Consider the following 27,305-nt stretch of genomic DNA (forward strand, 5'->3'; position numbering starts at 1 on the left):
GTATTAGCTGCAGTCTATGCAAGATGGCGGTGGGTACTTTTACCGCCAGAACTGACTGCTGTGCTCACTGCCTTGGTCTATGCTGCCATCCAGCATCATGCTGCCCGGCTTGGAGATGTGGTCACTGCCATTGCCTGCTCTCCTACAGAACATTAAGTTGTTAGCAGAGCTCTTTAAAAGCCTTTCGGTTCTTTGCTGCTTATGCTGAATCAGGAAACCTCCCTTAAAGGAGCCATGCAAATTTCTGCTTGTCTCTTGCAAAACAGAATCCAACTGAGAAAAATGCTGTTACCAGAAGTCTTGCTTGTCTTTGTTCTTTTGTTTCTAAAACCCTTTCTTAAGCTTTTCTTAAGTTTTAAGTGGAAGTTCTTATTAGCCACATGGGTGCTATTATGCTATATGAGTAGGGTTTTCCTTGCTGGTCTGGCCCCACCGCCACACCAGGCCCAAATAACGCACAGACACTCTGTATTTGATATAAATGCTGTTGGCCAGTTACTTGTTTCTTATCGGCTAGCTCTGTCTTAATTATTAACCTATTTATATTAATCTAAGTACTTCCACATGGTCTTATCTTACCGGAGAGAGGGGCTGGTGTTCTTCTCTCTATCCTCCATCTTGGATCTCCTCCTTACTACTTCCTCTCTCCTCGTCTCCCTAGTCCCGCCTATCTTGGTTTCCTATTGGCCAACAGTGCTTTATTCATTAACCAATAAGAGAAACAGATTTACAGAATGACATCTCCCATCAGGTACCCTATATTTACACAGCAGACAGCTGCCTCTTGCAAGCTCACTGCTCTCTATTTCTTTGGACACCCAGCTTCTCATTTGAATGTGGTGACCTAAGGAGCAATTCAACCCCTAAAAGTAGCTTTTCAATTTGCTTTCAGAGGCACTGTCCTAGACTTCATAGGTGGTGCCTGCTTCCCATTTCATCACCGAATCACTGTAACATTTGTATGTTTGATACCATCATTGATTTCAATTGTCCTGTACGGGACAGCTGATCTTGGCAGAAATAGAGGCAGTCTTCTTGCATGGTGTCTTCTCCTTTGCTCTGTACCCTCAGTCTTCTTCCTCCCTGTCTGTCTTCTTTGTATGTCTTCTGTATAATATTTCTGTTGTGTGTAGAAAGATACAAAACCTGAGAATTGGTTCATGAAGCACCATCCTTTCTTACATGAGCCATTCATAATACTTGGAAGTTAAGCAGACCTGGGTTTCAGAACTGACTTCCAACAGTAGTGCCGGTATAAAGCAGCAAGGAAAAGTGCTGTTCTTTCCATAGATGTTAGGCATGTCAATGTCCTTGGTATCTGCAAACTTAAGTAGCTCAGGAAGCTTCAAGAGTATTCATTTCAGTCCTAATCTTTTTGTCATAATAAATTCTTCATCTCAGTTTCTTTTTTATTTCTGTATTGATTTAAGGATGTGGCTGTACCCTTGTTTTTCTTGTTCTGTTTTTGTTGATTTTTCACCAGTGATTAATTAGCTCCACATTTGTTATAAAAATAAGAGGAAAGGTACGATAAATTATATTAAAACATACTAGAGAGGGGGAACACCAAAGAACAATTTTTGTATCTCATGGGTTCAGTATTCTCAAAGTGGACGTTATGTATACTTTCAGGAGTGGTGATATTCAGAGTTAGGATTTGAGTGAGACTTGTAAGATGAGAATATTGCATTACCTTTTGCTGCCACTATGGGAAGTATTTGAGAGAGATTGCTATACCTATTTTAGAAGCTGTGATCAGCTCTGGTTAAAAAACAAATACATCCCAACATGCTACAGTTAGATATCTCTAGAACAATGGCAGGCTTGTTGATACAATTTGCATATTGTATTAGACACAAGACAAACTTATTGGTCACAAGAGAGAAGCCTTTTGTGGTTGGATCAGTCAATATGTATAAAGAGATTATTCCACAGCAGTTTTATAATGGGGAAGTAATGTGTGCCCTCCATGAAGTATCATCAATTGGTTTTTGTTTATTTGTTTTTTTGTTTTATTTTGGTTTTGAGACAGGAAGTAGCACACACCTTTAATCCCAGCACTCAGGAGGCAGAGGCAGGCGGATTTCTGTGAGTTCGAGGCCAGTCTGATCTACAGAGTGAGTTCCAGGACAGGCTCCAAAGCATCATGGCTTGTAACACGTGGTTGAGAATCTCTGGAACCATTTAATAGTTCCTTACTGATGTTGGTGAAAGAAAGCCTTATTTTGATTTTATACTTGTCTGCTTCAATTCCCATCACTGGAAGCATGAGGGCAAGCACAGGGGAACAGTGAAGGAGGAGATGACAGTAAAGTAAAAATACTATGTGTTTTCTTAGTTGAGACATGCTTCCTGTTTACCCACATAAATGTTGCAGTTGAGTTGTTTTTAGGTTTTGTATGACATTCAAACAGTGATGTAGCTACTATCTCCTTGATCTTTGATGGAGAACTGTAGTTGAAGTTGACCTTGTCATTTAATTTTTATGGAGCAGAAATACAAAAAAGAAACAGCTGTCAAGTTTGTTGACTTAGTCGATCTTCCAGGTGTTTCTGTGACACTGTAAATGGAAACCACAAATCCAGTTTGCTTTTTATGTTGGTTGTTCAGCTCTGCAAGTTGTTCCTGATCCATGGTCCTAAAATTAGAAGGCTTTGTATTATAGTAGATGCTGTTGTTTCTCCCTCTCATCAGTCTTTGAGTAGCAGTTTCTCCAGTCAAATAACCCATTTTATCCTACTAATTTGTATAGGAAAAACATCCCACCCATCTTTTTCTTAGGGGGTTCCTGTTGCTTTTACAAGAATTTCTCAATACACAGTATCTCAAGAAGCCATCCGCTGTTATACACTGCTTTATTTATATAAGGTTTCTTCCACTTTCTGTATATCAGAAACTATGGCTATTGGTGGTGATGTCTTAAGTTATGCTGAGTAGTGAATATATTTGCATAGACATTGGCTTTATTTTCTGTTACTTTAGGGTTGTGTAAAAAGTTATTTTCATGCCTGTATACTTGAACCACCTTGAAATAAAACAGTGTTCTCTAGAAAAGACCTTAGTGAGTCTTTTGCATATGAAAAAAACTTTATAAAACATTCATTTAAACATATTACTACGTCAAACTCTCCAGTGGTTTGGGTTATTTTACCAAAGTATTTGATGCACTGGAATGGTTTTACTACTATCTTGTTTGAATGGGTGTTTTGCCTGCATACATGACTGTCCTAGTTAGGGTTTCTATTGCTGTGAAGAGACATCATGACCATGGCACTCTATTTTATGTATGAGTGAACCTTGACACTCTTATAAAGGAAAACATTTAATTAAGATGGCAGCTTACAGTTTCTGAGGTTTAGTCTATCAGGGGGTATGGTGGCCTGCTGGTAGACATGGTGCTTCTGGTAGACATGGTGCTGGAGGATGCCACATCTTCATCCAAAGAAAACAGGAAGTGAACTGTCTCACTGGGAGTGGCTTGAGCATATGTGAGACTTCAATGCCTGCCTCCATAGTGACACTCTTCCTCCAACGAGGCTACAGTTCTTTATAGTGTCATTCCCTTTGGGGGCCATTTTCTTTTAAAGCACCACAATGACTAATTTAGGTTTTTAATTGATTGTTTTTAGATACAGGGAATTAAGTGGGAACTAGAGACACGATTTAAACAAACAACTTGAATAAGGACACTAAAGAATGGCTGGTCATTATTGTTAGGAATAAAGCGGGTAGGGAAGGCATGTGGCAGGTCCTGCTGTGGTGGTGGACAGTGGGAGAATGGGAAACAGACCTGTAGATGTGACTCATATTGAAAGTTTTATTGAGGAGAAGGTAAGAAAGTAAGGGGAGGGAAGAGAAAAGAGGTAAAGAGACATAGACAGAGAGGACAGAAGGGATGGGGGAGACAGAAAAGTCCTGCCTGCCCCTTCAGAGGAAATCAGGAAAGAGAGAACTCGAGTGGAGTTTTTCTTTTAAAGAGCCAGGGTACATAGACCTATCATGATCAGGTGGGTGAGAGGCAGGGCCAGGTTTGCCTGGGTTACAACAATTATGCCCTGGTCAAAGTGGAGCTCAAAGAACTTTCCTGTCTAATAGTAACAGAGAAGGAGCTATATTGTCATGGATTTTACCAATTTATTTACCTATTTAAACTTTATACTGTGTGGTACCTCACATCTATAGTCTCACAACTCAAGAGGCTCAGGTAGGAGGGTTGTTGTGAATTTGAGGCCAGTTAGGCTGCAGAGTGAGATTCTGTCTCAAAAAGAAACAACTTTGTGATCTACATGTTTATGATTTGTCAGATTTTTTTTCCTTGACTGTACTAGCACTGTGGTAATTTCACTTATTTAAACTGAAGGATTCCTTAGGGCACGTTTTTCAAATGTCAGTATTATCTTAGAAGGGTTTTTGAACTGCACAGCAGTATTTCTGATCCAGTAATTCTACTGTGAACCTAGAAGTTTGCACCTCTTAACAGGTATAAAGATGATGCCAGTACTGTCACTCTGTAGGCAGCTCACTGAGAGCCACTGTGGGACATACTGATGTCTACATCACCAGCCAGTCTGTGTGTATTCAGTGAGCGCCCTGGGACTCTCAGCTGGTGCCTCAGTGCCCGTTTAACACTCTGCTCTCTGCCTTCATAGATTGGAGCCTATGATCAACAAATATGGGAAAAATCTGTTGAACAGAGAGAAATCAAGGTAACAACTTTGTTTCATTCTATTTATTTTGCAGCAATTCTATAAGTTGACTGTCACTTTGTCATTCCATTTATTTTTACCGTATTAGTTAATCTTTATCTGAATTTTAAGAGAGAAACCTATGATTTTATAGGTTTACCTTTTAATTGTTTTGTTTTACTTTTTAGCATCTTTTGTTCTGTTTAAATTTAATTTCTAATGGTTAGCTTTTGCCAGCTTTCCCCCTTTCTCTTGTCACCTTATACTTCTAGTTTGCTTTTCCTCCTCTTTGATTGCTCTGGACAGTTTATTAGACTGGTAAGTGTTCAGGATGTTCACCACCTAGTGACTCTGCAGATGACGCTTTGCTTAATAGAGATCGCTCGTTGGTACTACTAACAGCGTGCAGAGAGTTGCTGAATTTTAAAAGAGCTTTAGGAAATAGAATAGTTCAAATGCTTTGATTGCAGGCATTTTCTTCCTGGACATGTGACTACTTGTCTTATTCTGATTGGATATTCTCACAGACTATCTTGCTAGCATGAAAAGAAAAAGTTTTAAAGCTAAATTTGTTTCTTTGCCTTCTTTGATAATAAAATTTATATATTTTTCATATGCTTAGCTACTAATCAGTATGTTCTTGCACGAGCTAAATTTAATTTGGGCCTAGAGACTGTTACTGTAGTCACTTGCCATTTTCTATTTAATATAGAAATATATTAAAAACTAGTATCTATAGTTACTTAAAAATCTGTTCAAAAGATTTGTTGCTGTTCAGACCATATCGTCTATGAGATAGGAGATCATTCTTTGATACTTAATAATTTTAATCTTTTAAGTTTTTTATGAAGAATTTATACATTCATTTAGCAAAGTTCTGGCATATTTTTAAAATGGGATTAAAGGTTACTAGGTCAGAAAGATAGAGAAGCTATAATTTTGTAGGTCAGGTCTTTTATTATGAATGAGATAAAACCAGTGAAGAGATAGGCATACGTGTTCACTCTCTACAGGGTAATGTAAAAGGAAGATGTGTGAGGTTAGGAAAATTTCATAGACAAAGCATCTTATGAAAGGAATTTGATACATTGTCCTCAGTCAAAGGAAAGACATTCCAGACAGACAAAGGGCATTAGGAAAATATTCAGGAAGGAAAGGAGGAGGGAGGAAGACTGAGTAAGGAACCCTTGAGAATTTGATTTAGCAATTGGGTCGGGGAAGGCGATGAGGATGTTAACAGGAAGTCAGAAATAAAAATGTCAGTGTATGGTTAGGTTTGAAACCTACCCCAAGGACTTAGCCATAACTTTGTAACAGTTGGGAGGATACTGAAATATTTAAAGCAGAAAATTAAAATTACATTTTTATAAATTCTTTCAAGAGTGATCAATATGATAGGAAGTATTGAAAGAGAGATTTAAAATTGCTTTAGGAATAGCCGGGGAGTCCTTGGTATGCAACATTTGTGTATGTATAGGCATGTGTATATTGTATATATTAAGTATTATATGCACATAAATTGAGTGTTTTACATCATATATAGAGTCTATAAGTAAAAAGAATTTTATTGGTGAGGGAAGAAAATGATCAAGAAGAGAACAATGAGAAATACCAGTATTTAATGAGTACTTGAAGAAGGAAGGAAACATGGGAATTAATTCCATTAGCAGGCATTCTGGTGGTGTGAAGAACTCAAAGTGAAGGGCCATAGAGATGGTGATTAGTGGTTAAGAGATCTGGCTGGTCTTCCAAAAAGAGGGCTTAGATTTGGTTTCTAACACACCCCAGTGCCACTCTCTTTGCCTTCCATGGACATTGAATGTACAAAATAGACATACATGCAGGAGAAGCACAGAATGAAAATCAGCATTGAGCAAAGAAGAATATGAAGAGGAGGAAGAGGGAGAAGAAGAGCTGGAGCAGGTGAATGAAAGTAATTCCAGAGCTGCCATTTCTCAGTCTGAGAATAGGAATTTTAAAAAGTGCAGAGAAGGCTGCAGAGCAAATAGAACCTGTCTCACACCAGCGTGGCAGTGCACATTAGTGTAGAACCTGTCGCACACCGGTGTGGCAGTGCACATTAGTGTAGAACCTGTCGCACACCGGCGTGGCAGTGCACATTAGTGTAGAACCTGTCGCACACCGGTGTGGCAGTGCACATTTAAAAATTACTATGGCCAGTACAGAAAATTAACAAAACTAAATCCAGGGGAAATAGTGTATATCAAGGAAATATCCAGTCTACATTCTTTGGACTGCACATGTGAAAGGACAAAAACACAGAGAATGTATGTTTGAGTATAAACAGTAGTGAATGAACTTGCAATTATAGAATGTGAAGACACGAGGTCACCTGTATGAAAATGCTGGTATTCTGTTGTTATATCTCTGGGTAGCTTACAGCTTGTAATGGACAGAACATGTGAAGGGGTCAAAGGCTAATAGCTTCTTGACTCAAGGTACACTTTTGGTTTAGACATGTTAGCTAACTCTGACTTACCCTGTCCTCTTGCTTGATTTATATGCAAATAGTTCTTAACCTTCAGGGGCCATTGTCACCGTGGTGGGACCAAAGGACTACTGCACAATTGCTAATTGAACAAATAATTTAACAGTCCTTTAAACCCGAGTGTCATCCCTGTCTCTTGGTTCCTGAGAACTTTAGTCTGAGTTTATCTGGTTCTCAACTTAGTGTAATTTATTTCCCCATACTTTTGTTTACACCACTGATTTTTTTTTTTTTTTTTTTTTTTTTTACATTCAACCCCACTCTGCAGTGATAGCAGAAATTTGGTGTTAATTAAAATACAGTAATTTCAATTTTAAATTAATTCAATTTATGACAGCTGTTTTCCCTGCCCCCGTTCCTGGTCATAGCATTTAGTTCTGAGGCGAAGAGGTGACATTACAGTCTGAGCAGTGGCTGGGGGCTTTTCTGGTATCACCCTACATGCTAGCATATGCTGAGAAATTTGCAGCCCTGTCTTCCTCAGCAGCACTCCCAGCATCCCATTTGGAGTGCCTTTGGGGACACTACTCCTCACTCACCCTCACTACTTTCTTAATGGCAGACTAAGGCCAACAGTCTTCTAGGTTGTGTAGGGCGTAGGCTGTATGCTCATACTTGCTTGGTGTATGACAATCTTTGATTTGGAAGTTTACTTTCTATAACAAACAGGCTCTGCATGTATATATATCCCTAAACATTCCTTTTGGAAAATAATGAAATTATTGGAATGCTATAATTGTGTTCTGTTTGTAACACAATACAATCTTTTTACTTAATATGTTACTTCAAGATTTTATTTTAAATTGAGACTGGTATAAGTTGGTTCCCTTTTTGCTGTTTTGGATTTAAACAAAATATACGTAGAATTACAATACTGCTTTTGATATATTATAGGGGTTAAGGAATAAACCAAAGAAAACTGCACATGTGAAACCGGACCTCATAGATGTTGATCTTGTGAGAGGTAAGTCCTAGATAAGTGTGTGTTCCTGAAGAGACAATTCAGAATGGGTTAGATAGGCACCTTTGTAGAAGTAAAGGTATCCTAATCTACCTGAGAACAGAATAGCATAATTAAGAGAAATTAGAAACACCAATTTATCTTTTCTACCTTGAAATAACAGTTTTTGTTTGCATAGAAAACTGTTAAGGATTTAATATTAAATTTAAGTTATAGCTGGGTGTTGTGGCAGATGGCTGTAACCCCAGCACTTAAAACAAACAAACGAGTGAATGAATGAATGAATGAATGAATGAATGAACAAAAGAATGAAAGCAGGGTTAAATTTGGTAGCCCTGTGTGATAGAGAATTGAACTGTGTAGATCATGCTTGCCTCTGCATCTTGGGTGCTAGAAGATACATTCTTGCATATGGAAGCTGGAGTGTGACCTTCAGTGACTTCCTGTACTGTTTCCCACTTTATTTACTGAGCCAGTGTCTCCCTTAGCCCAAACTTCTCTGATGCTGTGACCCTTTAATACAGTTCCTCATGTTGTGGTGACCCCCAAACATAAAATTATTTTTGTTGATATTCCAAAACTGTTGTTTTGCTGCTGTTATGAATCATAATGTAAATACCTGACATTCAAGATAGCTGGTATTTGACCCCTGTGAAAAGGTCATTCTACTCCCAAAGAATGACAGCCTGCAGGCTGAGAACCCTGGCTTAGAGCTTTCAGATTTAGCTTGTTTGCCCCAGGCAATCCCGTGTCTGGTTCATGGCGCTGGGATTTTAGGTTTGGTCACTCACTGCCAGGCACCTAAATTCTAGTCCTCAGCTTTAAGTGAGCCATCTCCTAATGAATTAAAATAAGTCCTATTTTTATGAAATATGTATGGGGAATCCTGTTATCTCAGCTGGTTATTTTCTTCAAGCTATCTTTGGAGTATGGTAATGAATAAGATTGCTTTTGAAAATGACTGCTGTCCTATATTAGATATTTTTTAGTCATAGAATGAAATAAAATTATATACCAATGCTTTTCAAACATTGAATTTATTTCTGTAGTGAAATTAAAGAATAGTAGGTAGAGTCTGCCATTTATTTTACTTTTTTTCTCAGGGTCTGCGTTTGCTAAGGCAAAGCCTGAAAGTCCTTGGACTTCTCTGACTAGAAAAGGAATTGTTCGAGTTGTATTTTTTCCCTTCTTCTTCCGGTGGTGGTTACAAGTAACATCGAAGGTCATCTTTTCCTGGCTTCTTGTCCTCTATCTTCTTCAAGGTATAATTAACAGAAATGTATGTGCTTCTAACTTTTGGGACATTGTATTTTTACGATTTTTAAAGGTTTGCTCTGAACATGTACCAATTGTTCCTGTGCATGAAGTGACTGTTGCTGTTACATACAAACTACTAGACATTAAAACATTGGAGGGCTGGTGAGATGGCCCAGCAGACCGTGAGGCTTGTTGCCAACTCTGACAGCCTGGTTTTCCTGTATGGAGGCTTGTCAGAGGGAGAGGACCAATGACCAAAAGTTGTTCTGGGACCCCAAATATACTCTCTGTAAGGGGGAGGGGGTGAGGGAGTGTAATTAGACGAAAACTTTTGTATCCACACATAGATATACAATTGTGTCTGTGTAGCTGATGCTGACCTTGAAGTATGGCTTTAGTTTCTGAGTTAAGATCATTGCTGGAGGGCATCATGCCTGCGCATCCTTGTACTTAATTTATTTTTGATATTACTTGTGCAAATTAATTTTTATTGCCTAATGTATGGTTTTATTTTTCTGTGCCCTTTACCACTGTGATCTGACCTATCCTTATTTTATATCAGAACTTTAGTTTTTATCATAAAGTCTTTTAAGTCTTTCTCAGATTCCTATTTAATGTCTTCAATAACCCAGTAGTGTAGAAAGACTGTTATGATGTCTACCTATGTAGACTTGGCACTTGAAAACCCCGAGGCTCTCAGACCTCACTTCTCCCATGTAGTCACCAAGAGTTCAGATCTAAGCATTCTGACCCCTTGGCCACAGAAACACTCTCACAGAAACACTATTACAGAGTGTTTCTGTGAAAATGCACTGGATGACATTTCTGAAATTTCACCTGGTATTATCTGTGTCTTCTGATTTTTTTAAAAGGGGATTTGGTTTGTGTATATGAATGTTTTGCTTATATGTATGTGCACCATATGCATGTCTGGTGCTGCGGAGGTCAGAAGAGGGCATTTCCCCGCTGGCCTGAAATTCACTTTGTAGACAGCCTGTCCTTGAATTCACAGAGATCAGCCTGCCTCTGGCTCCTGAGTGCTGGGTTTAAAGGTGTACGCCACCACACTTGGCAACATAGAATAACATTTTAAATTTTAGGAAAAGAATTTAGTAAGAAGTATTATGAGAACAATTTTTAAAGTTTTGAAAAAGTGACTACAGATCCATAATTAAATGTATTTTCTCTCTCCATTTGTAGTTGCTGCAATAGTATTATTCTGTTCCGCTCCTAGCCCACATAGCATACCTCTAACTGAAGTGATTGGGCCAATATGGCTGATGCTGCTCTTGGGGACTGTGCATTGCCAGATTGTTTCAACAAGAACACCCAAACCTCCTCTAAGCACAGGTGGTAAAAGAAGAAGGTACTGCTTGTCCACAAACTGATCTTTATAGATACCTGTTATTTAGATAAGGGATTTTTATTTGTGTATGTGCATGCATGTGTGTGTGTCTGTATGTCTGTGTGCCGGCCCAGGTGCCCATAGAGACTAGAAAGGCATAAATCCCCTGGAGGTGGAATTGCAGGTGGCTGGGAAGTGCTGGATGTGGGTGCTGGGCATGGAACCTAGGTCCTTTTCAAGAGCAGCAAGCGCTTTCAACCAGTGAATCCCACTCCAGCCCTTGGGATTGATCTTAACTACTCATAATAGAATACAACTTTTAAAAGTTGCTCTTTCAGATAAAACCCAAACTCCAGTCAGTTACCAGATGATCAATTTTCTGTATATGTGTCACATACATGTTCTTGTATAGTCATCTTTGTTAGTTTGTTTTTCTTGAGGTTCATTTCTAGTTAGCAGTGCCAATATAGGAAATAGATGGTATAATAGGTGGTATAAATTAAATTTTACTACTGAGAAAATCTTGTGTTTCTAAGATTGTCTTGCAAAGATAGAGCCAAGAAAAATAAAAGGCTGTTAATTACATGTTATTTGAATTTGTTTGATAGTGCCTAATGATGAGTACATATACATATAGTAAGTTTTGCTATTGGCTCCTGAGCACAGTGCAGTTTTGTTTTAAATAGACTTTGGGACAATACTTTTTTCTTTTTTTTCGAATATTATTGCTGAGACATGTGGCATTTGGAATTTAGGGGTGATAAGATTTAAGTCCATCTCGTTTTTGAAAGGTAACATCTGCATTAGGTAAATGACTTAGGTTATAATTCTCTCCAGTCTAAAGTTTTCTTCATCTACAGAGAAGTGACATTCACATAGGGAAGCAATGCTCTTATAAGCATCTTTCCAGTGCAATACATATAATAGTGTGTACATTGACTGCCAATGGGAATATGGGCAAGGGACAGCAGCATCCTTGTCTTTATAGAAATACTTGAAATATGCAGTATGATGTATGGTTTAAACTCTACCTAGCACAGTTGAATTTCATTGTAAATTAATAAGCTCCTGTGTATGTTCTGTAAATTTTGGAATGTGCTACAGAGACAATAGTTGTTCAAGTCTTAAACTGCCTCCCATTCTCAATCTTTTCTGACAAAGGAAATTAAGGAAAGCAGCTCATCTGGAAGTACATAGGGAAGGAGACGGCTCCAGTACCACTGACAACACCCAGGAGGGCGTGGTGCAGAGCCACGGTGCAGGCGCCTCCTACAGTGTCGGTGCAGTCTTCAGAGATCTCTGGCATGCTGCTTTCTTTTTATCAGGGTTTGTATTCATTCAAGGCTTTATATGACATAAAGATTCTCTAATTCTAAATCAGAGTGCTACAGTTTAAGGAGAAATAGGATAAAGTTTGGGGTTATGTGTAAATATATTTAACTCCACGGGAGTGAGTATGTACAAGCAAAGTGTGGTAAAGTTTACTCTATTTCTATTTCTCTCTGTGTGTGTGTGTCTATTTCTCTCTCTCTCTTCCTCTCTCTCCCTCCCTTTATTATCCCCAAGGAACAGGTCTCTCTGTGTTATCCTGGCTGGCCTGGAACTTGCTCTGTAGACCAGGCTGTCTTTGATCTCACAGGGATCTGCCTGCCTCTGTCCCCTGAGTGATGGGATCAAAGATGCATGTGTCCACTGCCCAGCTAGAGGCATTGCTTTCTTTCCTTTCCTTTTTGTTTTTCATTTATTTATTTTTAAGATTGGACTTTTAAAATTTTTTTCTCAAGTATTATTTTAATGCTAATTAGTTCAGTGTTTATCAGTATTGTAGGTCAGAATTTGCTTTAATACACCATGTATCTTGCATTACTTTCTAAGATTATTTGAAATAAATACTTTGAGTTGAGTGAATAAACAATGTACTAACTATAGTCTAAAGTTCATTTGTTTACTGGGGTTTTGTATCTTTTGTACCATCAATGAGACCAGAGCCGGTTGGGTTGTTGACCATCAATGAGTATTGACCAAATAGGCAAAAATATTTGTAGCAGACTTCAAAAGTAAGTTAAACCCAGATCAATATATATTATTAATACTTTGAATACTTAGTTCAAACAGTTAAGAGTTATGAGACTGGTTTACACATGGCATTGCATAAATTAAAAAAAATAGTTAAAAGCTGTGGCAGTACTTGAAGGTATTAGATCAATGAAGAAAAGAGATACTGCAAATAACTTCCCTGTTTTAGGACAATAACTTTGCTAGCTACTTCACAAAATTTTCTTTAGTTTGTATTTGTGCTTTTATGATAAAGTTTATCTTGTGTTAAGCAAAATGTATCCTGTGCTAATTTTTGAATGATTTCCTAGATCATTTTGATAGTCAGCAGTAGCATGGCACTTGTTCCCTAAGAGAGGAATTTGTTTTTATTTGTTTTTAATTTGGACTCCTCTTCTCTCTCGTTTTGTTTTTCTATTCTAACAGATTTTTATTCATAGGATGCAAAAGTTTAATCACTACAAAGTCAGTTTCTTAAGTATTTCTCAATACTTTCAGATGAGCAATTATAAATAGCAAAGTTAGATATATTTAGTTCTCAAGGAATCCATTAGTTGTTTTGTTCTCTATAGTTGATATTGTTGTTGTAGACACCATTTAAATTGGTTTCTTTAACAGTTTTCCTTGTTTTTCTATTCCAACGAGTCCTAGACTTCAGTATTCTTTTTGTTTATTGGTTCATAGCATGAAAATGGCCAGGATAGCAAGTCATTGATAGTATAGTGTCCAATTCCCTTGGGATTGACCCTGTTTAGTTGTTACCACTCTAAACATGAAGCACTTTTCTCTGTCTCCCTTAGGATTTGGTTTGCCAGCATATGACATACAGGTCCTAGGAGAAATGTGCTGAATTCTGATAACCTAGTTTCTAGAAGAGGGTTCTAGCTTCTCTGGGGTTGTGGATTGTAGGCTGGGTATCATTTGCTTCTTATCTGCTATCCACTTATTAGTGAGTACATACTGTATTTGTCTTTCTGGTTCCTAGTTACTTCATTTAGGATGCTTTTTTTCTACTTCCATCTATTTGCCTGCGAATTTTAGGATGTCATTGTTTCTGACCACTAAGTAGTACTCCATTGTGTAAATATACCACATTTTCTTTATCCATTCTAAAGTTGAGGGACCTCTAGGTTGTTTCTAAGATCTGACTATTATGAATAATGTTGTTGCTATGAACATAGTTGAACAAATGTCCTTGTGGTGTGAATGTTCCTCCTTTGGGTATATGCCCAAAAGTTATAATGCAGGACCTTGAGGTAGGTTAATCACTAATTTTCTGAGAAATCACCATACTTAATTTCCACAGTGGCTGTACAAATTTGCACTCCCACCAGCAATGGAGGAGTGTTCACATTTCTCTACATCGTCTCCAGAATAAATTGTCATTGGTGGTTTTTATTTTAGCCATTCTCATTGGTGTAAAATGGAATCTCAGATTTGCTTTGATTTGCATTGTTTAAAGTGTCTTTACACCATTTGAGTTTGCTTTATTGAAATTCTCTGTTTAGGTGTATACCCCATTTTTTAATTGGATATTTTGGTAATTTGATGACTAAGTTTTGATGTTCTTTGTATATTTTGGTGATTAGCCCTTTATCAGATGTGGGATTGGTGAAAATGTTTTCCATTTTGTAGGGAGCCATTTTGTCTTGCTGACCATGTTCTTGCTTTACAGAAGCTTCTCAGTTTCAGGCAGTCCCATTTATTAATTGTTGATCTCAGTGTCTGTGCTACTGGTGTTCTATTTAGGAAGTGGTCTCCTGTGCCTATGTGTTCAGATGTATTTCCCACTTTCTCTTCTATGAGGTTCAGTGTGGATTACTTTATATTGAGGTCTTTGATTCATTTCAGCTTGAGTTTTATATATGGCAATATATATGGATCTATTAGTATTTTTCTACATGCTGACAGTCAGTCATACCAGAACAATTAGTTGAATATGCTTTCTTTTTTTCCATGTTATATTTTTAGCTTCTTTGTCAAAAATTAGGAGTGGGTTGATATCAGTCTTCAATTTGATTCTCTTGGTTCACCTGTCTGTTTTCATGCCAATACCAAGCTGTTTTCATTACTATAGTTCTATAGTAGACCTTGAGGTCCAGGATGGTGATGCCCCCAGATTATCCTTTATTGTACAGGATTGTTTTGACTATCCTGGGTTTTTTGTTTTTTTTCCATATGAAGTTGAGTATTGCTCTTTCAAGGTCTGTGAAGAAGTGTGCTGGGATTTTGATGGAGATTGCACTGAATCTGTAGATTGCTTTTGATAGGATTGCCATTTTTACTATGTTGATCATACCTATCCAAGAGCATGGGAGATCTTTCCATTTTCTGATAATCTTCTTCAATTTCTTTCTTTAACAACTTGAAGTTCTTGTCATATGTACCTTTCACTTGTTTGGTTAGAGTTACCCTAAGATAGTTTGTATTATTTGTGGCTGTTTCTCTGATTTCTTTATCAGCCCTTTTGTCATCTGTATATAGGAGGGCTACTGATTTTTCTTTTTTAATTAATCTTGTATCCTACTACATTACTGAAAGAATTTATCAATTGTAGGAGTTCTCAGGTATAGTTTTTGGGGTCACTTATATAAACCATCATAACATCAGCAAATAGAGTTTGACTTCTTCCAATTTGTACCCCCTTGATCTCCTTTTATTTATTTATTTATTTATTTATATTTCTATAGCTAGAACTTTGAGTACTGTGTTGAATAGATATGAAGAGAGTGGACAGCCTTGTCATATTCCTGATTTCAGTGGGATCACTTTAAGTTTCTCTTTAGTTTGATGTTGGCTGCCTTTATTACGTTTAGGTATGTTCCTTGTATCCCTATTCTTTCCAGTACATTCATCAAGAAGGGTTGTTGAATTTTGTTGAAGGCTTTTTTTAGCATTTAATGAGATGAGGATTGATCTCCTTTTAGGCTTCTGTCTAGGGCAAGTAGTGCTGTTCAGTGGTAGAGCACTTAAAATGAAGGCAAGAAGCTGGCTTGGATATCTAACTCTGCAGGACTGACTGTGTATGTGAAGATTTGCACTTCTATTGTTTATAACACATAAGTGAAAGTTAAAGATTTAATACATTGATTTTATTTATGGAATTAAATACACTGCATAATATAATTTAGTTCCACCAGAAAATTTCAGTACAAGTATTAAAATTTGGCCCTTTTTTTAATGTAGTTGTAGTTGTAGTAAAGCAGGTACTCAGCCTTCTTCAGACAAGAAGAAAAGAGTTTGCTTGTCTGCATATCCTAGATTGTTAAGGCTGTCTGGATATAGACAACTCATTAAACTTAGATTTTAGAGTAGGATGATTTTTTGAGCAAGTTCTTTAAAAGTTGTACCAACTTGTGGACTGAAGTTTTCAATATGAAAAATATAATAGCATTATTTATAATATAATCACTTATTTCACAAAGGAAGTAAGGATATTAAATTACTGTATTTTGAAGGTTCTCCTCCCTCCCCAAGTAACTTTGATACAGGACTTCTTAAGTACTAAACAATGCATTGTAGAAAATTCTACAGTTGTCTCACCATGCAGAAATTAAAGAGGTAGGACTGTGAACTTTGGTCATAACAGTGACATTATATATTTTTATGTGTAGAAATTTTTGTTTAAAAATCCATTTAATAAAATAGCTGATTTTATTTCTTAATAAAAACCATATTTATTAAGTACTAGTCATATTAGGCATTATCCTGCTTCCTGGGAACAGAGCACTGAAGCTGATGGCCTTAGAGATGAGTTGGACATAATCCACCCAAACAGAGTACTGTCAATATAAAGAGTGTCTTAGGATGGAGGTGGATGCTACCAGTGCCTTTGTGAAGGTGGACCTTCAAAGTGAGTTTTAACAAGTAATTGCATACAATTAGTTCTTGGGAAATGGATAAGGTCATTTCTTCACATTGTCCCATCAATCAATATATGGAACTATATGAAATTAAAGAGTTCTGGATAGCAAGGGAAACTGTCAGAGCAAATAGACAGCCCACCGACTTGGAGAAACCTTTTCTAGTTAATCATTCCACAGGGTTGATGTCTAGAGTATATAAAGACCAACAAAAACAAACACCAAAACAAAAAGCTGCCCATCAGTAAATCTCATGAAATGACCAGTCAGTTTTCAAAAGAAGAATCAAATAACCAGTTGCTTTTATTTTTAAATTCAACATCCTTAGCTTCTAGGAAAAGGCAAATTAAAACAACTGGAGTTCCCATGTCAAGAAGACAAATGCTTCCAAATCTTCGGGGAATGAGGGACCCTTCTCTACTGTTGGTGACAGTGTTAGCTGTAGACAAGAGGTCTGTCCTGCCTGGTCCTGCAGTCCCAAAAAACAGAGTCTTATATTAATTATAAACCGTTTAGCCAATGGCTCGGGCTTCTTATTGGTTAGCTCTCTCTTTAATTATTATCCTATTTCTATTAAACTATGTGTTGCCATGAGGCTATGGCTTACCCATAGTGCTCTGGCATGTTTCTCCTTTGGCAGCTACATGACATCTCTGGTGACTCCTCTCTTCATTCTTCCTAGCTTTTTCCTAATGTGGTAGCCCTGCCTATACTTCCTGCCTGGCTACATCCTGCCTGTCCATTGGCCGAAACAGCTTTATTCATCAGCCAAATAAGACACACACACACTATACAGAAGGACATCCCCCACCATCTCCTCTGTTCTGTCTAAATAAAAAAGGAAGGAACTAACTTTAGCATATTAAAATTATATATAATAAAACAGTTTCAAGTAAGAATCATAGTTAACAATATTTAGTCTGTTAACATTTGACAAAATTTAAAGAAAATATTGTAACACCTGTCCTGTCTTTGCGAGTATAAAAGTTGTATGTGTAATTTATCATAACTAAGGAAAACCCAAACCGTAACTCTCTGCCTTCAACTCCATCTGTTAGCTGTTGCAGCCACTACGAACATCAGTGTGGCGATTCCTTCAAAACTAAAAATAGAACCACTGTGATCTAGCTGTACCACCTCTAGGCATATTCCCAAAGAATGCAGCCTTGTCATTTAAAGGTACTTACACACACTTGTGCATAGCTGCATTATTCACAGTCGCAGAAATGGAACCAGCCACATGTCTGTTAAAAGAAGAATGAAAAATGAAATCGTGCCATTCATTCCATTCGTAATGGAACTTTTGTTTGGCTGTTAAGAAAAATGAAATTTTGAGGAAAATGGATGGAAATACAAAGGATTATAGTAAGTAAGGTGACTCAGTCTCAGATTAAAAATGCATATCTGTCTCATGTGTGGATTCTAACTTTTGAAATTTACATGAATGTAAATAAGGGAGTATAAAAGCGGATATAGACTAAAATGAGATGGGACCACAAGAAGAACATTGAGAAATGGGAAAGACCAAAGGTCACATATGACATGACAATAACCTGTTATTATAAGACTTTTCCCTTTTTGGCCAAGTAGCCTTTGATTTTTGTCTGAATTATGGTAGTTCTATACGATTATTTTCCCAACTCCATCACGATTCCTTCATTTTTTAGTTGGCATTTTGCTTAAGGTGATGTGTTCCCTTATTTATTTGGGCATCTCTGTTTTGTCACTCTCTTCATTTATTTCACTGTCTCAGTGGACCTGAATTTGACCAGTATCCATGACCACAGTATCTTCTGTGCTCATACATGGGATGCTCCTGGTTCAGCTCGTGCATCCTCCAACCCTGAAAGCAGCCACTTCTTCAAGGAGAGTGGTGTTTAGAAACCAAAATTTGGCTGCAAGATGCTAGTGGGGTTTTCCAAGTGGATAAAAGTATGTTAGGGTGTATTATTCAACTTTGTACCCATGTAGATGAAACATGTCTGTTGTAATATGTGAAATAGGAACCTGCTTACATGTGTATGTGTGCTAGCTATGGATTTTCAGTGATAGCTCCAAGCTCCAATACCACTCAGTGCATTCTTTTTCTTTCTTCTTCCTTCCTTCCTTCCTTCCTTCCTTCCTTCCTTCCTTCCTTCCTTCCTTCCTTCCTTCCTTCCTAAATGTGTATGGGTATTTTATTTGCATGCATGTCTGTGCACAGCTTGCATGCAGTGCCCACAGAGGCTAGAAGAGGGCATTCAATCCTCTGGCACTGTAGTTAGAGACAATTAGCTGTCCTTTGAGTGCTGGGATCTAAACCCAGGTCCTCTGGAAGAGCAACAAATGCTCTTAACTATGGAGCCATCTCTCCAGTCCCATTCTTTTTTCTGTTTCTGAATGTTCTTCATCAGCAACAACACTGATTGGCATTATTCTCGGTATGTTTGCATATACACAGTAAACCTTCTGTGTGTAGATCTTCTGATCGGGATGCATGTGGCATCCTGCCTTCACATGGTTCCCGAAAGTAGCTGCCATTGATTGTTGCCAGCTGCTGTACGTTTGTGTTTTTAGCTGCAAGGATGGTGTTTACATTTATTATTTTCTTCTTGCCATTATAGCTAGTTTAATGATTTATGTGCATTTGCTTATTAAGAACCATCAAACACCTATGAAAGCATAGACTTGCTGTTCACATCTTCTCAGTGTCACATTATTCCGAGAGGAAGCAACTCAAAGACTGGGAGAAGCGTAAAGGAAAGGGAGGAGGTGTTGATCAGTGCTGGAAGGTGCTATGTGGAGTGTGTTCTGTTGCCCATCCTAAGAAAGAGCTGGCTGGAAGGTCAGCATTGGGCTCCAGTGGATTTCTGCTTCACATTGCATGTCTGCAGCCACTGTTTCCTCTTTGCCTGCTGGTTCCCAGATCTGTGTCTTAGCTGCTTGCTGCTCTTGGGGCATTTTCTGTTTCCTTATATACACTTGCCTCGCTTTTCTATCTGACTGATGTATCTACTTTCTACATGTCTTTTACTTCATTGTTTTCTCTTTCCCTTCTCAATCTAGTTCACTTACCATCAGTCTCTCTAACATACTATGAGTTTATTTGAATTTCAGTGTCCTGACTTTTAAATCAACATCTACATTGATAACATAATATTCCTCCCTAGGCTGAGAAGGTACAAAGTCCCTTTCTACCCTTTCTTGATTCCTCTTTTCCCCATCCCCTTTGCACCATAACCTACTTTCTTGATCATTTGCAGTCTGAGGCTTATTTTCTCTGGATTTTCATGTCACTGGGGATCACTGTCTGGGTATGTATGAATGTGAAGCATTGGAACGGATAGTATAGGGCGTGTGGACACATGGTCGCCTGTCTCTGTTAGCAGTTCTGCAGAAGGAGCATGAAGGGAGGGACTTCTTTGTATAAGACAACAGCTTTCTATGCTTTGACAAAATTGCTAGAAGAAATTCTAATAGCATTAAGGGGGTATTGGAAGTACTGTGGAGAACATAAATCATCTCATATTTAGGAACTATTTTTTGTATTGTAGTTGGCTTTCAAACAGGCTGTGTTGTTTCACCTGTAACATCTTTGTTTCTCTTTGATTCCAAAATCAGCAATAAAGTAGATGAGTTCTAAGGCTCTACCTAGTTCTCAGATTTTTTTAATTAATTAAAATTAATTTTAAAAATTTAATTAGTATGCAAGGTATTATATGTCATTTTTGAAGTGCTTGAGATGATTCTTTGTCCTGCTTATCCATGCCATCTGCCTGTACCTCCAGCCCCTCCCTTTGCGGCCCCTCGCACTGAGTCTCTTCCCTTTCCTGTCCAGAGTGTCCTTCTGCCCACCATTGCTCGGTTCTTAAGCAGGTCTCCATCAGTTTAGTCACTGGGGTTTAGAGTGGACTGCATTGAAAATGCTATCTGTGTGAAGCGCTATACCAGTTTATTTTTCCTTTCTTATAAAATAAACTCTGGAAAAATTCAAGGGGGACTATTTACATAAAATTTCTTTTAAATTGTATTTTATAATAGACTTAATCTACATGGAGCATACGTTATTTTCTGTGGGACTTATCATTTCTACTGAAGGCTTCTGTTGTTAGCTACTTTCACCTCTTGTAATCTTTTAAGACTCAACATTTGCTTGTTAAAAATACTATTTCCTACATTGTAGTTTATAAGTATATTATTCTACAAATCAATATCTTTAATTCTGGCCTTGTATCTTCTCTAAACAACACGGTTGTTGATTATTTTTTCCCAGAGATCTTTTTAGTGGGTGACAGAGGTCATGTCCTCCTTTTATGTTCTCCATTTTGACTTCTGCCAGTGTTTTAACCTTATTGATTAGGTTTTCCTTCTTCATATGTTTTTCTGAGACAAAAGGTCTGTGTTTGTGTTGTACATTAAAAGGAACTTCCATATACTACCATATACTACAGCTAAAATATTTGGGATAGTATTAAGTCACTAATTGCAACTTATCTGATGAATTTACAAAGATAATCTTTTAAAAATAAAAGTTAAAGTACATTAACACTAACAAATTGGGCAAATTTTTTCATTCTAGACATTGTCCAAAGAACAAGCTAGGAATTATTTGGTAAATCGGGGAGCTTTCTTTGAATTGCTATTTGCAAGACCTCAAACTGAATGTGGATTTTAAGTTGAATGGTTATTTTATTTGCTATTATTTCTCATTTACTATTTAAAAAAAGGGTAACCATTAAAATTATGAAAAATACTATCAACCCATCCAGAATAAGCTGCTAAGTACACATAACATTCATATATATTTTGTTTTTAGGTCAAAGAAAGCAAAGAGTTCAATCGACAAGTCAACTGAGACTGACAATGGCTATGTGTCCCTCGATGGGAAGAAGAGTGTACAAAGCAGTGAGGGCAGGCCACGGGACCATGAAGCTCAGTGTGAAACTATCCGACCAGAAAACACAGCCTGGGCCACTGCAGCTCCAAGGAATGTCCCTGCCAAAGTCAGTGTCACTTTTAGAGTTTGTTTGAGTTCATATCTGCTAACATGAAGTGATTCTGATAAAATTGTTGCTCTCAAGTCAAATGTTTTCTCTGCAGTTAATTCTGTGAACTTTATAAATAGTAGCGGTGACATTAAAAATCAAGTACATGTGGCTAAACATGATTGGAAGTAGAATGCGGCACGTTCTGAATCGATTCGCCTGATTTTTTTCAGAATATTGAGGCAACTTGGAATTTATGGTCAGTGTTTATTAACCTTCCCGTCTTCTTCCCATTTTCATATGTGTGAAAGGATGTGTACTAAGCTGAGGCCCTCGGTTGTTCTAAAAGCTCAACTAGGCAAGGAAAGAACCTATAAGAAAATACCTTACTTTCTCTACACTAATGACTTTTGTTTTTATGCATCTGTTTAGTTAATATTTGATCTGAAAACTTTTCTCTAAAATAGGACTTTTTGGTTGATTCAGTAGTTTGTTTTTTTTTCTTTTAATAGGGTTTAGTGTACATACAGTTAACTTATGTTCTTGTCATTTTCTGTTTTGAAATGTACAATAGTTTGTCAACCATAATTAGAGAAAATAAGCTATCCTCTTATCCATTTGTAGCCTCTGTGTTCCTCAGCCTCTGTCTGTTCATCCCCCTAGTTGTGGTAACTACTGTTTCAGTATATTCCCATCCCCCATTTGTCTGTCTGTGTATCATACTGTGTAATGGTGTACATTATGAGCCTTTGTGTGTCTGACTTATTTCCAGTTGTTTTTTTTTTTTTTTCTTCAAATGACAAAAATCTGTTGTATTTATGGACTGAATAATAATCTACCCTTTTATCAATAATTAGTTGAGGTTATAGTGGCTCTAGTATATGTTATTGGTGCTTTTGTGAAGGATCTTTTGTGGTTCTGCATAGAGTTTTGGTATTCTAGTTTTCTGAAGCATGTTATTGGAATGAGACAATGGTCACCCTCCCCACTGTTATTCATTATAATGCTTCATGTCTTAGCTACAGTAATAAGACAGGAGAAAGCTATGAAAGGGATTAGAATTGGAAAGGAAAAGTTAAATTTAGCCCTATTTGCAGATGGCATGAGTCCATATTTAAAAGACACCATGGACTCTAACCAGAAAACCTTTAGATCTGATAAACAAGAAGTTTCAGGATACCAGATTAACATACAGAGCTCAGTAGCTTTTGTATATAGTAGCAACAAACTTGCTGAGGAAGAATATCCCATTGAAGATAGTTTCTACAGTGAAAACTTAAGACACCATAAAAAGAAACTGAAGAAGACAAAAAGACCTTCTATACTCCTGAATTGACAGCTAGACTACCAAAATAATCTATATTTAATGCAGTTCTCATTAAAATTCCAGGAAATTCTTCATAGAACTAAGTGGAGGGGATCCTAAATTTGTAAGGAAATGCAGAAGACTATGGATAGCTAAAGCAACCCTAAGCAAAAGAATTCTGCCAAAAACATCGTGTTACCCACCTGGCCTCAAACTATAACTTAGCCATAGTGACAAAGCAGCACACGGCTTCCACAGAAACAGACTTGTACACCAAGGGACATCACAGAAGACCTAGAAATCAGCCTACACAGCTGTAGACGCCTCATTAAACTTTATCAATTTGCCCTTTTTATGTATATAATTTATATTTTACTTTATGTGTATAATATGCTTGTATGTATATATGTGCCTCATGCCCTCAGAGGTCAGGAGAAGGCATCATCAGATCCTCTGGAATTAACTAGAGTTACAGATGTTGTGAGCCACCATGAGGGTGCTAGAAGATGAACCTGGGTGTGCTGCAAGTGCTCTTAACTATAGAGCCGTCTCACCAGCCCTGGATGCCTCATTTCTGACAAAGCTGACAAACATGCATCAGAAAACAACCTTTTCAGCGAATACTTCTGGCAAAACTAGATATCTTCCCTCAGAAGGATGAAATTTGATTTATATTTTTCACCCTGCTCAGAAGTCAGTCCAGCTAGACAGTGGTGGTGCACACCTTTAATCCCAGCACTCCATAGGCAGAGCCAGGTAGATGATCTCCAAATTTGAGGCTAGTCTGGTCTCCAAAGCAAGTTCCAGGATAGGTAGGCTACACAGAGAAACCCTGTCTCGGATTCCCCACCCCCCAAAAAAGTCAGTTCAAAATGGATCAAAGAAATTTAAAATTTGAAAAACTGAAACTATCGGGAAAATTCAGGATATAGGTATGGAAAGAACTTTTGGCCTACAACACAAGAAAGTTCAGGAAATAGCTCTAAGAATTGACAAATGAGAACACATGTAATTAAAAAGCTTATGCACAGTAAAAGCAGAGAATAAAGGGAGGCTTTTGAGTAGGAGAAATCTTGACCAGCTAGACTTCAGATGATAGGTATCTGGAGTACATAAAGAATTGTAAAAATCTGCTGCTGCCCCATTAAAAAAACAAAAAAAACAAAAAAACAAAACAAAACAAAAAAACAAACCCAAACTACCAGTAAGTCCGTGGACCAAGGAAATGAATAGACAGTTCTCAAAAGAAGACATACAAATAGCAATAAATATACTAAAATTATACAATATCCATGGCTGCCGTGGGTTCTTTAAAAAACAACCAAACATTAGGTCGAGCTCCAAGAATCTTGAAGAGAGGGAGGAAGGATTGTAGAAGCCAGAGGGGTCAAGAACACCACAAGAAAACACACAGAAACAGTTAACCTGTCTCATAGGAACTCACAGGGACTGACCTGCCATCCAGGGAGCCTGCATGGGACTGACCTAGACATCTGCATACATGTAACAGTTGTGTTGTATAGCTTGGTCTTCTCATGGGAACAGGGGCTGCCCCTAAAGTTTTGGCCAACTTTTGTTAATGCCTCTTTCTGAACAGAAATGGAGGAGGAGACAGGGAGACAAGGACTGGGAGGAGAGGAGGAAGGGAAAACTATGGTTCAGATGTAAAATTAATTAAAAACTTATTGCTACTCAGCAGTGGGTGCCTATGAGGAGAAGAGAGAGCCTTTATTCTGGGTGGCTGTTGTGAAAATCAGTGCGGAGGGCCCTCAGACCTAGGCACACTACTCCTGAGCACGTGTTGAAAGGACTCCATCCTACCTGTTCATCCCTGTTTAATTGCTATACATTTATAATAACAATGAAATGTATTTGATTATGATGTACATCAACAGATGAGTGAATAATGAGAATTGATACATATAAATTACGGCATTTTATTCCTCTGTGAAGAAAAATTAAATCTGCAGGAAAATGGGTAGAATTGGAAATGTATTAAATCAGGTAGTCCAGGCTCAAAAAGATAAATGCCACATTTACCCTCATGCTTATGCAGGGCTGACTCTAGATAGGTAGGAAGTGCTGACTGAGGAGAAACAAAGAAGACTCAGGGTGGGAGGGGTAAGATGTTTAATGTGCATGAAAGTGGAGAGAACCATGACTGTGGAAGGGTATGAGCAGAGAGAAATCTTGTAAGGAGACCTGCATACTAAGTTTTTAAAATGTGCTCAAACTAAAAGATGCTGCATTTAGGAATATGAGTATGGCCATATCTCTTGTTGACAGAGATGAGAAGAAGATTTTCTGAATTTTTTTTTTTTCAGTTGAATGCACTTATGTTTTGTAGTATCAGCTGTAAATCATTTTGAGTCTGTAGTTGAGTCTGGCTGTGATTTTTGATTACTAATGTGTTGGCTGTCTGATAATGTGAATGTAACATGTGTTATGTCACTCACACAGTTTCCAGATACATTCTAGCTGTGAAGTTATCTGGAAAGAACATGTCAGTGGAACTTACACTTCTTGAGCCTTTCAGTTTCAGAATATCTGAAGTATGGATGTCTCTTACAGTTGATCATACATAATGTATCAGTTGTGTATACACATCCGGCTGCTCCTCCCCCCTCACCCCAGTCACTTGTATAAAGTCGGTGATGCTCTTATAATTGATGAGCATTTAGCTTGATTAAATATTATAATTTTTTTCCTCAGGTCTTTCAGCTTCTTTCAAATGGCCTTGGTTGTATTTGTATCTCATTCGTATTTATTATTTCTGCAAGGTATTTCAGATCCTTTTCTGAACAAAATGTAATAGAATAATATTTGATTAATTACTTGAATTACTTTCAAAGGGAAATGTATATTGAATAGTTTAATTGCTAACTTAAGACATCTTTTCAGAAAATTAGGTAGTCCTAATGGTTCCTTAGTATTTGAAGATATTTTGAAGATATATATATATATGTATATATATATATGTATGTATGTATGTATGTATGTATGTGTATTTGTATAATTTTAATGCATTGGCATCTTAAAGCTCAACAATCATCCAAAAGTTAACGTTCTTTGTCTCCTCCCAACTAGGATGCCCAAAGAAAGATAACAAATGTCTCTGATGAAGTATCCAGTGAGGAAGGTCCTGAGACAGGATACTCATTGCGCTGTCACATGGACAGAACTTCTGAAAGCAGTCTTCGGAATAGAAAGCCACACCATTACAAAAAGCATTATGCAAATGAGGTATACAGTTTGACCTTATGTAAATGCACATATACCTGTTTTATTTCTTCAATAATTGAGTGTTACTATTGAAATATTTCCCACCATTATCAATATGTATTGTTTTACAATCTTTTTGTTGTTGTTTTGAGACAGGGTCTCACTGTAACTCTGTTGACTTCCTGGAGCTTGTTACGTAGACAAGGCTAGCTCCAGCTCAGATACACCTTGCTCTGCCTCCCCAGACTGGGATTATAGGTGTGACACCACACCCAGCTTTGTTTTACAATCTTGTTGGATAGTGTAGCATTGATCAATAGCTACCCATGCACAATCATTTTTGTGTGAAGCTCCATATACTTAGGTCATTGTTTACTGTTGTTTATTTACTTGTTTACTGGTTTGGGGAAGGGGTGCCCCTGTTGTAGTGGAGTTGAGAGAACAACTGGAAGAGTTGATTATCTTCCTACCAGTTAAATTTCTGGGATCTAACTCAGGTTGTCAGGCTTGCTGCCAAGTACCCTGACCAATTGAGACGGTCTGCTAACTCCTGTGTCAGGGCTTTCACAGCTCACTATAGTGAAGTAATTTCTTTCATGTTGCTATTGCCTGTTATTCATTTCCCTATACTACAATATTCAGTAATTTTTCTCTGATTCCCTTTTTCTCTTTTTTTAAAAATGTATTTATTGATTGATTTTTCTCAAAGCTTTCTTCAACTTTTTGACGTCTCTAGAGCTTAAAACTATCTAGAAAATAATTTCATTCCACTTAATGTTTACTTTCTATATACAAGAAATTGTAATCAAGATGTTTCTCTCCCACCTGCCTGTTCCCAAATGTCCAGCAGCCACTTCCCAAACAACTGACTCGGATGCTTAATATGATTTATAAATGTTCGGTCAATGTTTCAGGTGTATTACTAACTAGCTCTTAATATTTTAAGCTAATCCATATTCCTTATTTATGCTCTGCCACGTAGTAGTACCTTTTTTTTTAGTACATCGTACCCATCTCATTCTCTCTGCGTCAGGCTGGTATCTCCTGACTCTGCCCTTATTCTTCCCATCATCCTTAGTTTGGCTACCCACCTATACTTCCTGCCTGGCTACTGGCCAATCAGCTTTTTATTAAACCA

At 37.5% G+C, this 27,305-nt stretch overlaps 1 protein-coding gene across 1 annotated transcript in view; it reads left to right on the forward strand.

The window, feature by feature from the left end:
• The first annotated feature begins 4,653 nt into the window (after nucleotides 1-4,653).
• The window catches only part of LOC127216513 (protein PHTF2), a 50,991-nt gene continuing 28,339 nt past the window's right edge, over nucleotides 4,654-27,305 (forward strand). The window contains exons 1-8 of the mRNA XM_051177218.1: nucleotides 4,654-4,706; nucleotides 4,958-5,003; nucleotides 8,089-8,158; nucleotides 9,259-9,417; nucleotides 10,613-10,778; nucleotides 11,919-12,083; nucleotides 21,471-21,657; nucleotides 26,033-26,188. Coding sequence (XP_051033175.1) covers nucleotides 4,660-4,706; nucleotides 4,958-5,003; nucleotides 8,089-8,158; nucleotides 9,259-9,417; nucleotides 10,613-10,778; nucleotides 11,919-12,083; nucleotides 21,471-21,657; nucleotides 26,033-26,188 — 996 coding nt within the window. The 5' untranslated portion in view covers nucleotides 4,654-4,659. The remainder of the gene's footprint in view (nucleotides 4,707-4,957; nucleotides 5,004-8,088; nucleotides 8,159-9,258; nucleotides 9,418-10,612; nucleotides 10,779-11,918; nucleotides 12,084-21,470; nucleotides 21,658-26,032; nucleotides 26,189-27,305) is intronic.

Source organism: Phodopus roborovskii, unplaced genomic scaffold (genome assembly GCF_943737965.1).
Source record: "Phodopus roborovskii unplaced genomic scaffold, PHOROB, whole genome shotgun sequence".
In the NCBI taxonomy this organism is placed as follows: domain Eukaryota; kingdom Metazoa; phylum Chordata; class Mammalia; order Rodentia; family Cricetidae; genus Phodopus; species Phodopus roborovskii.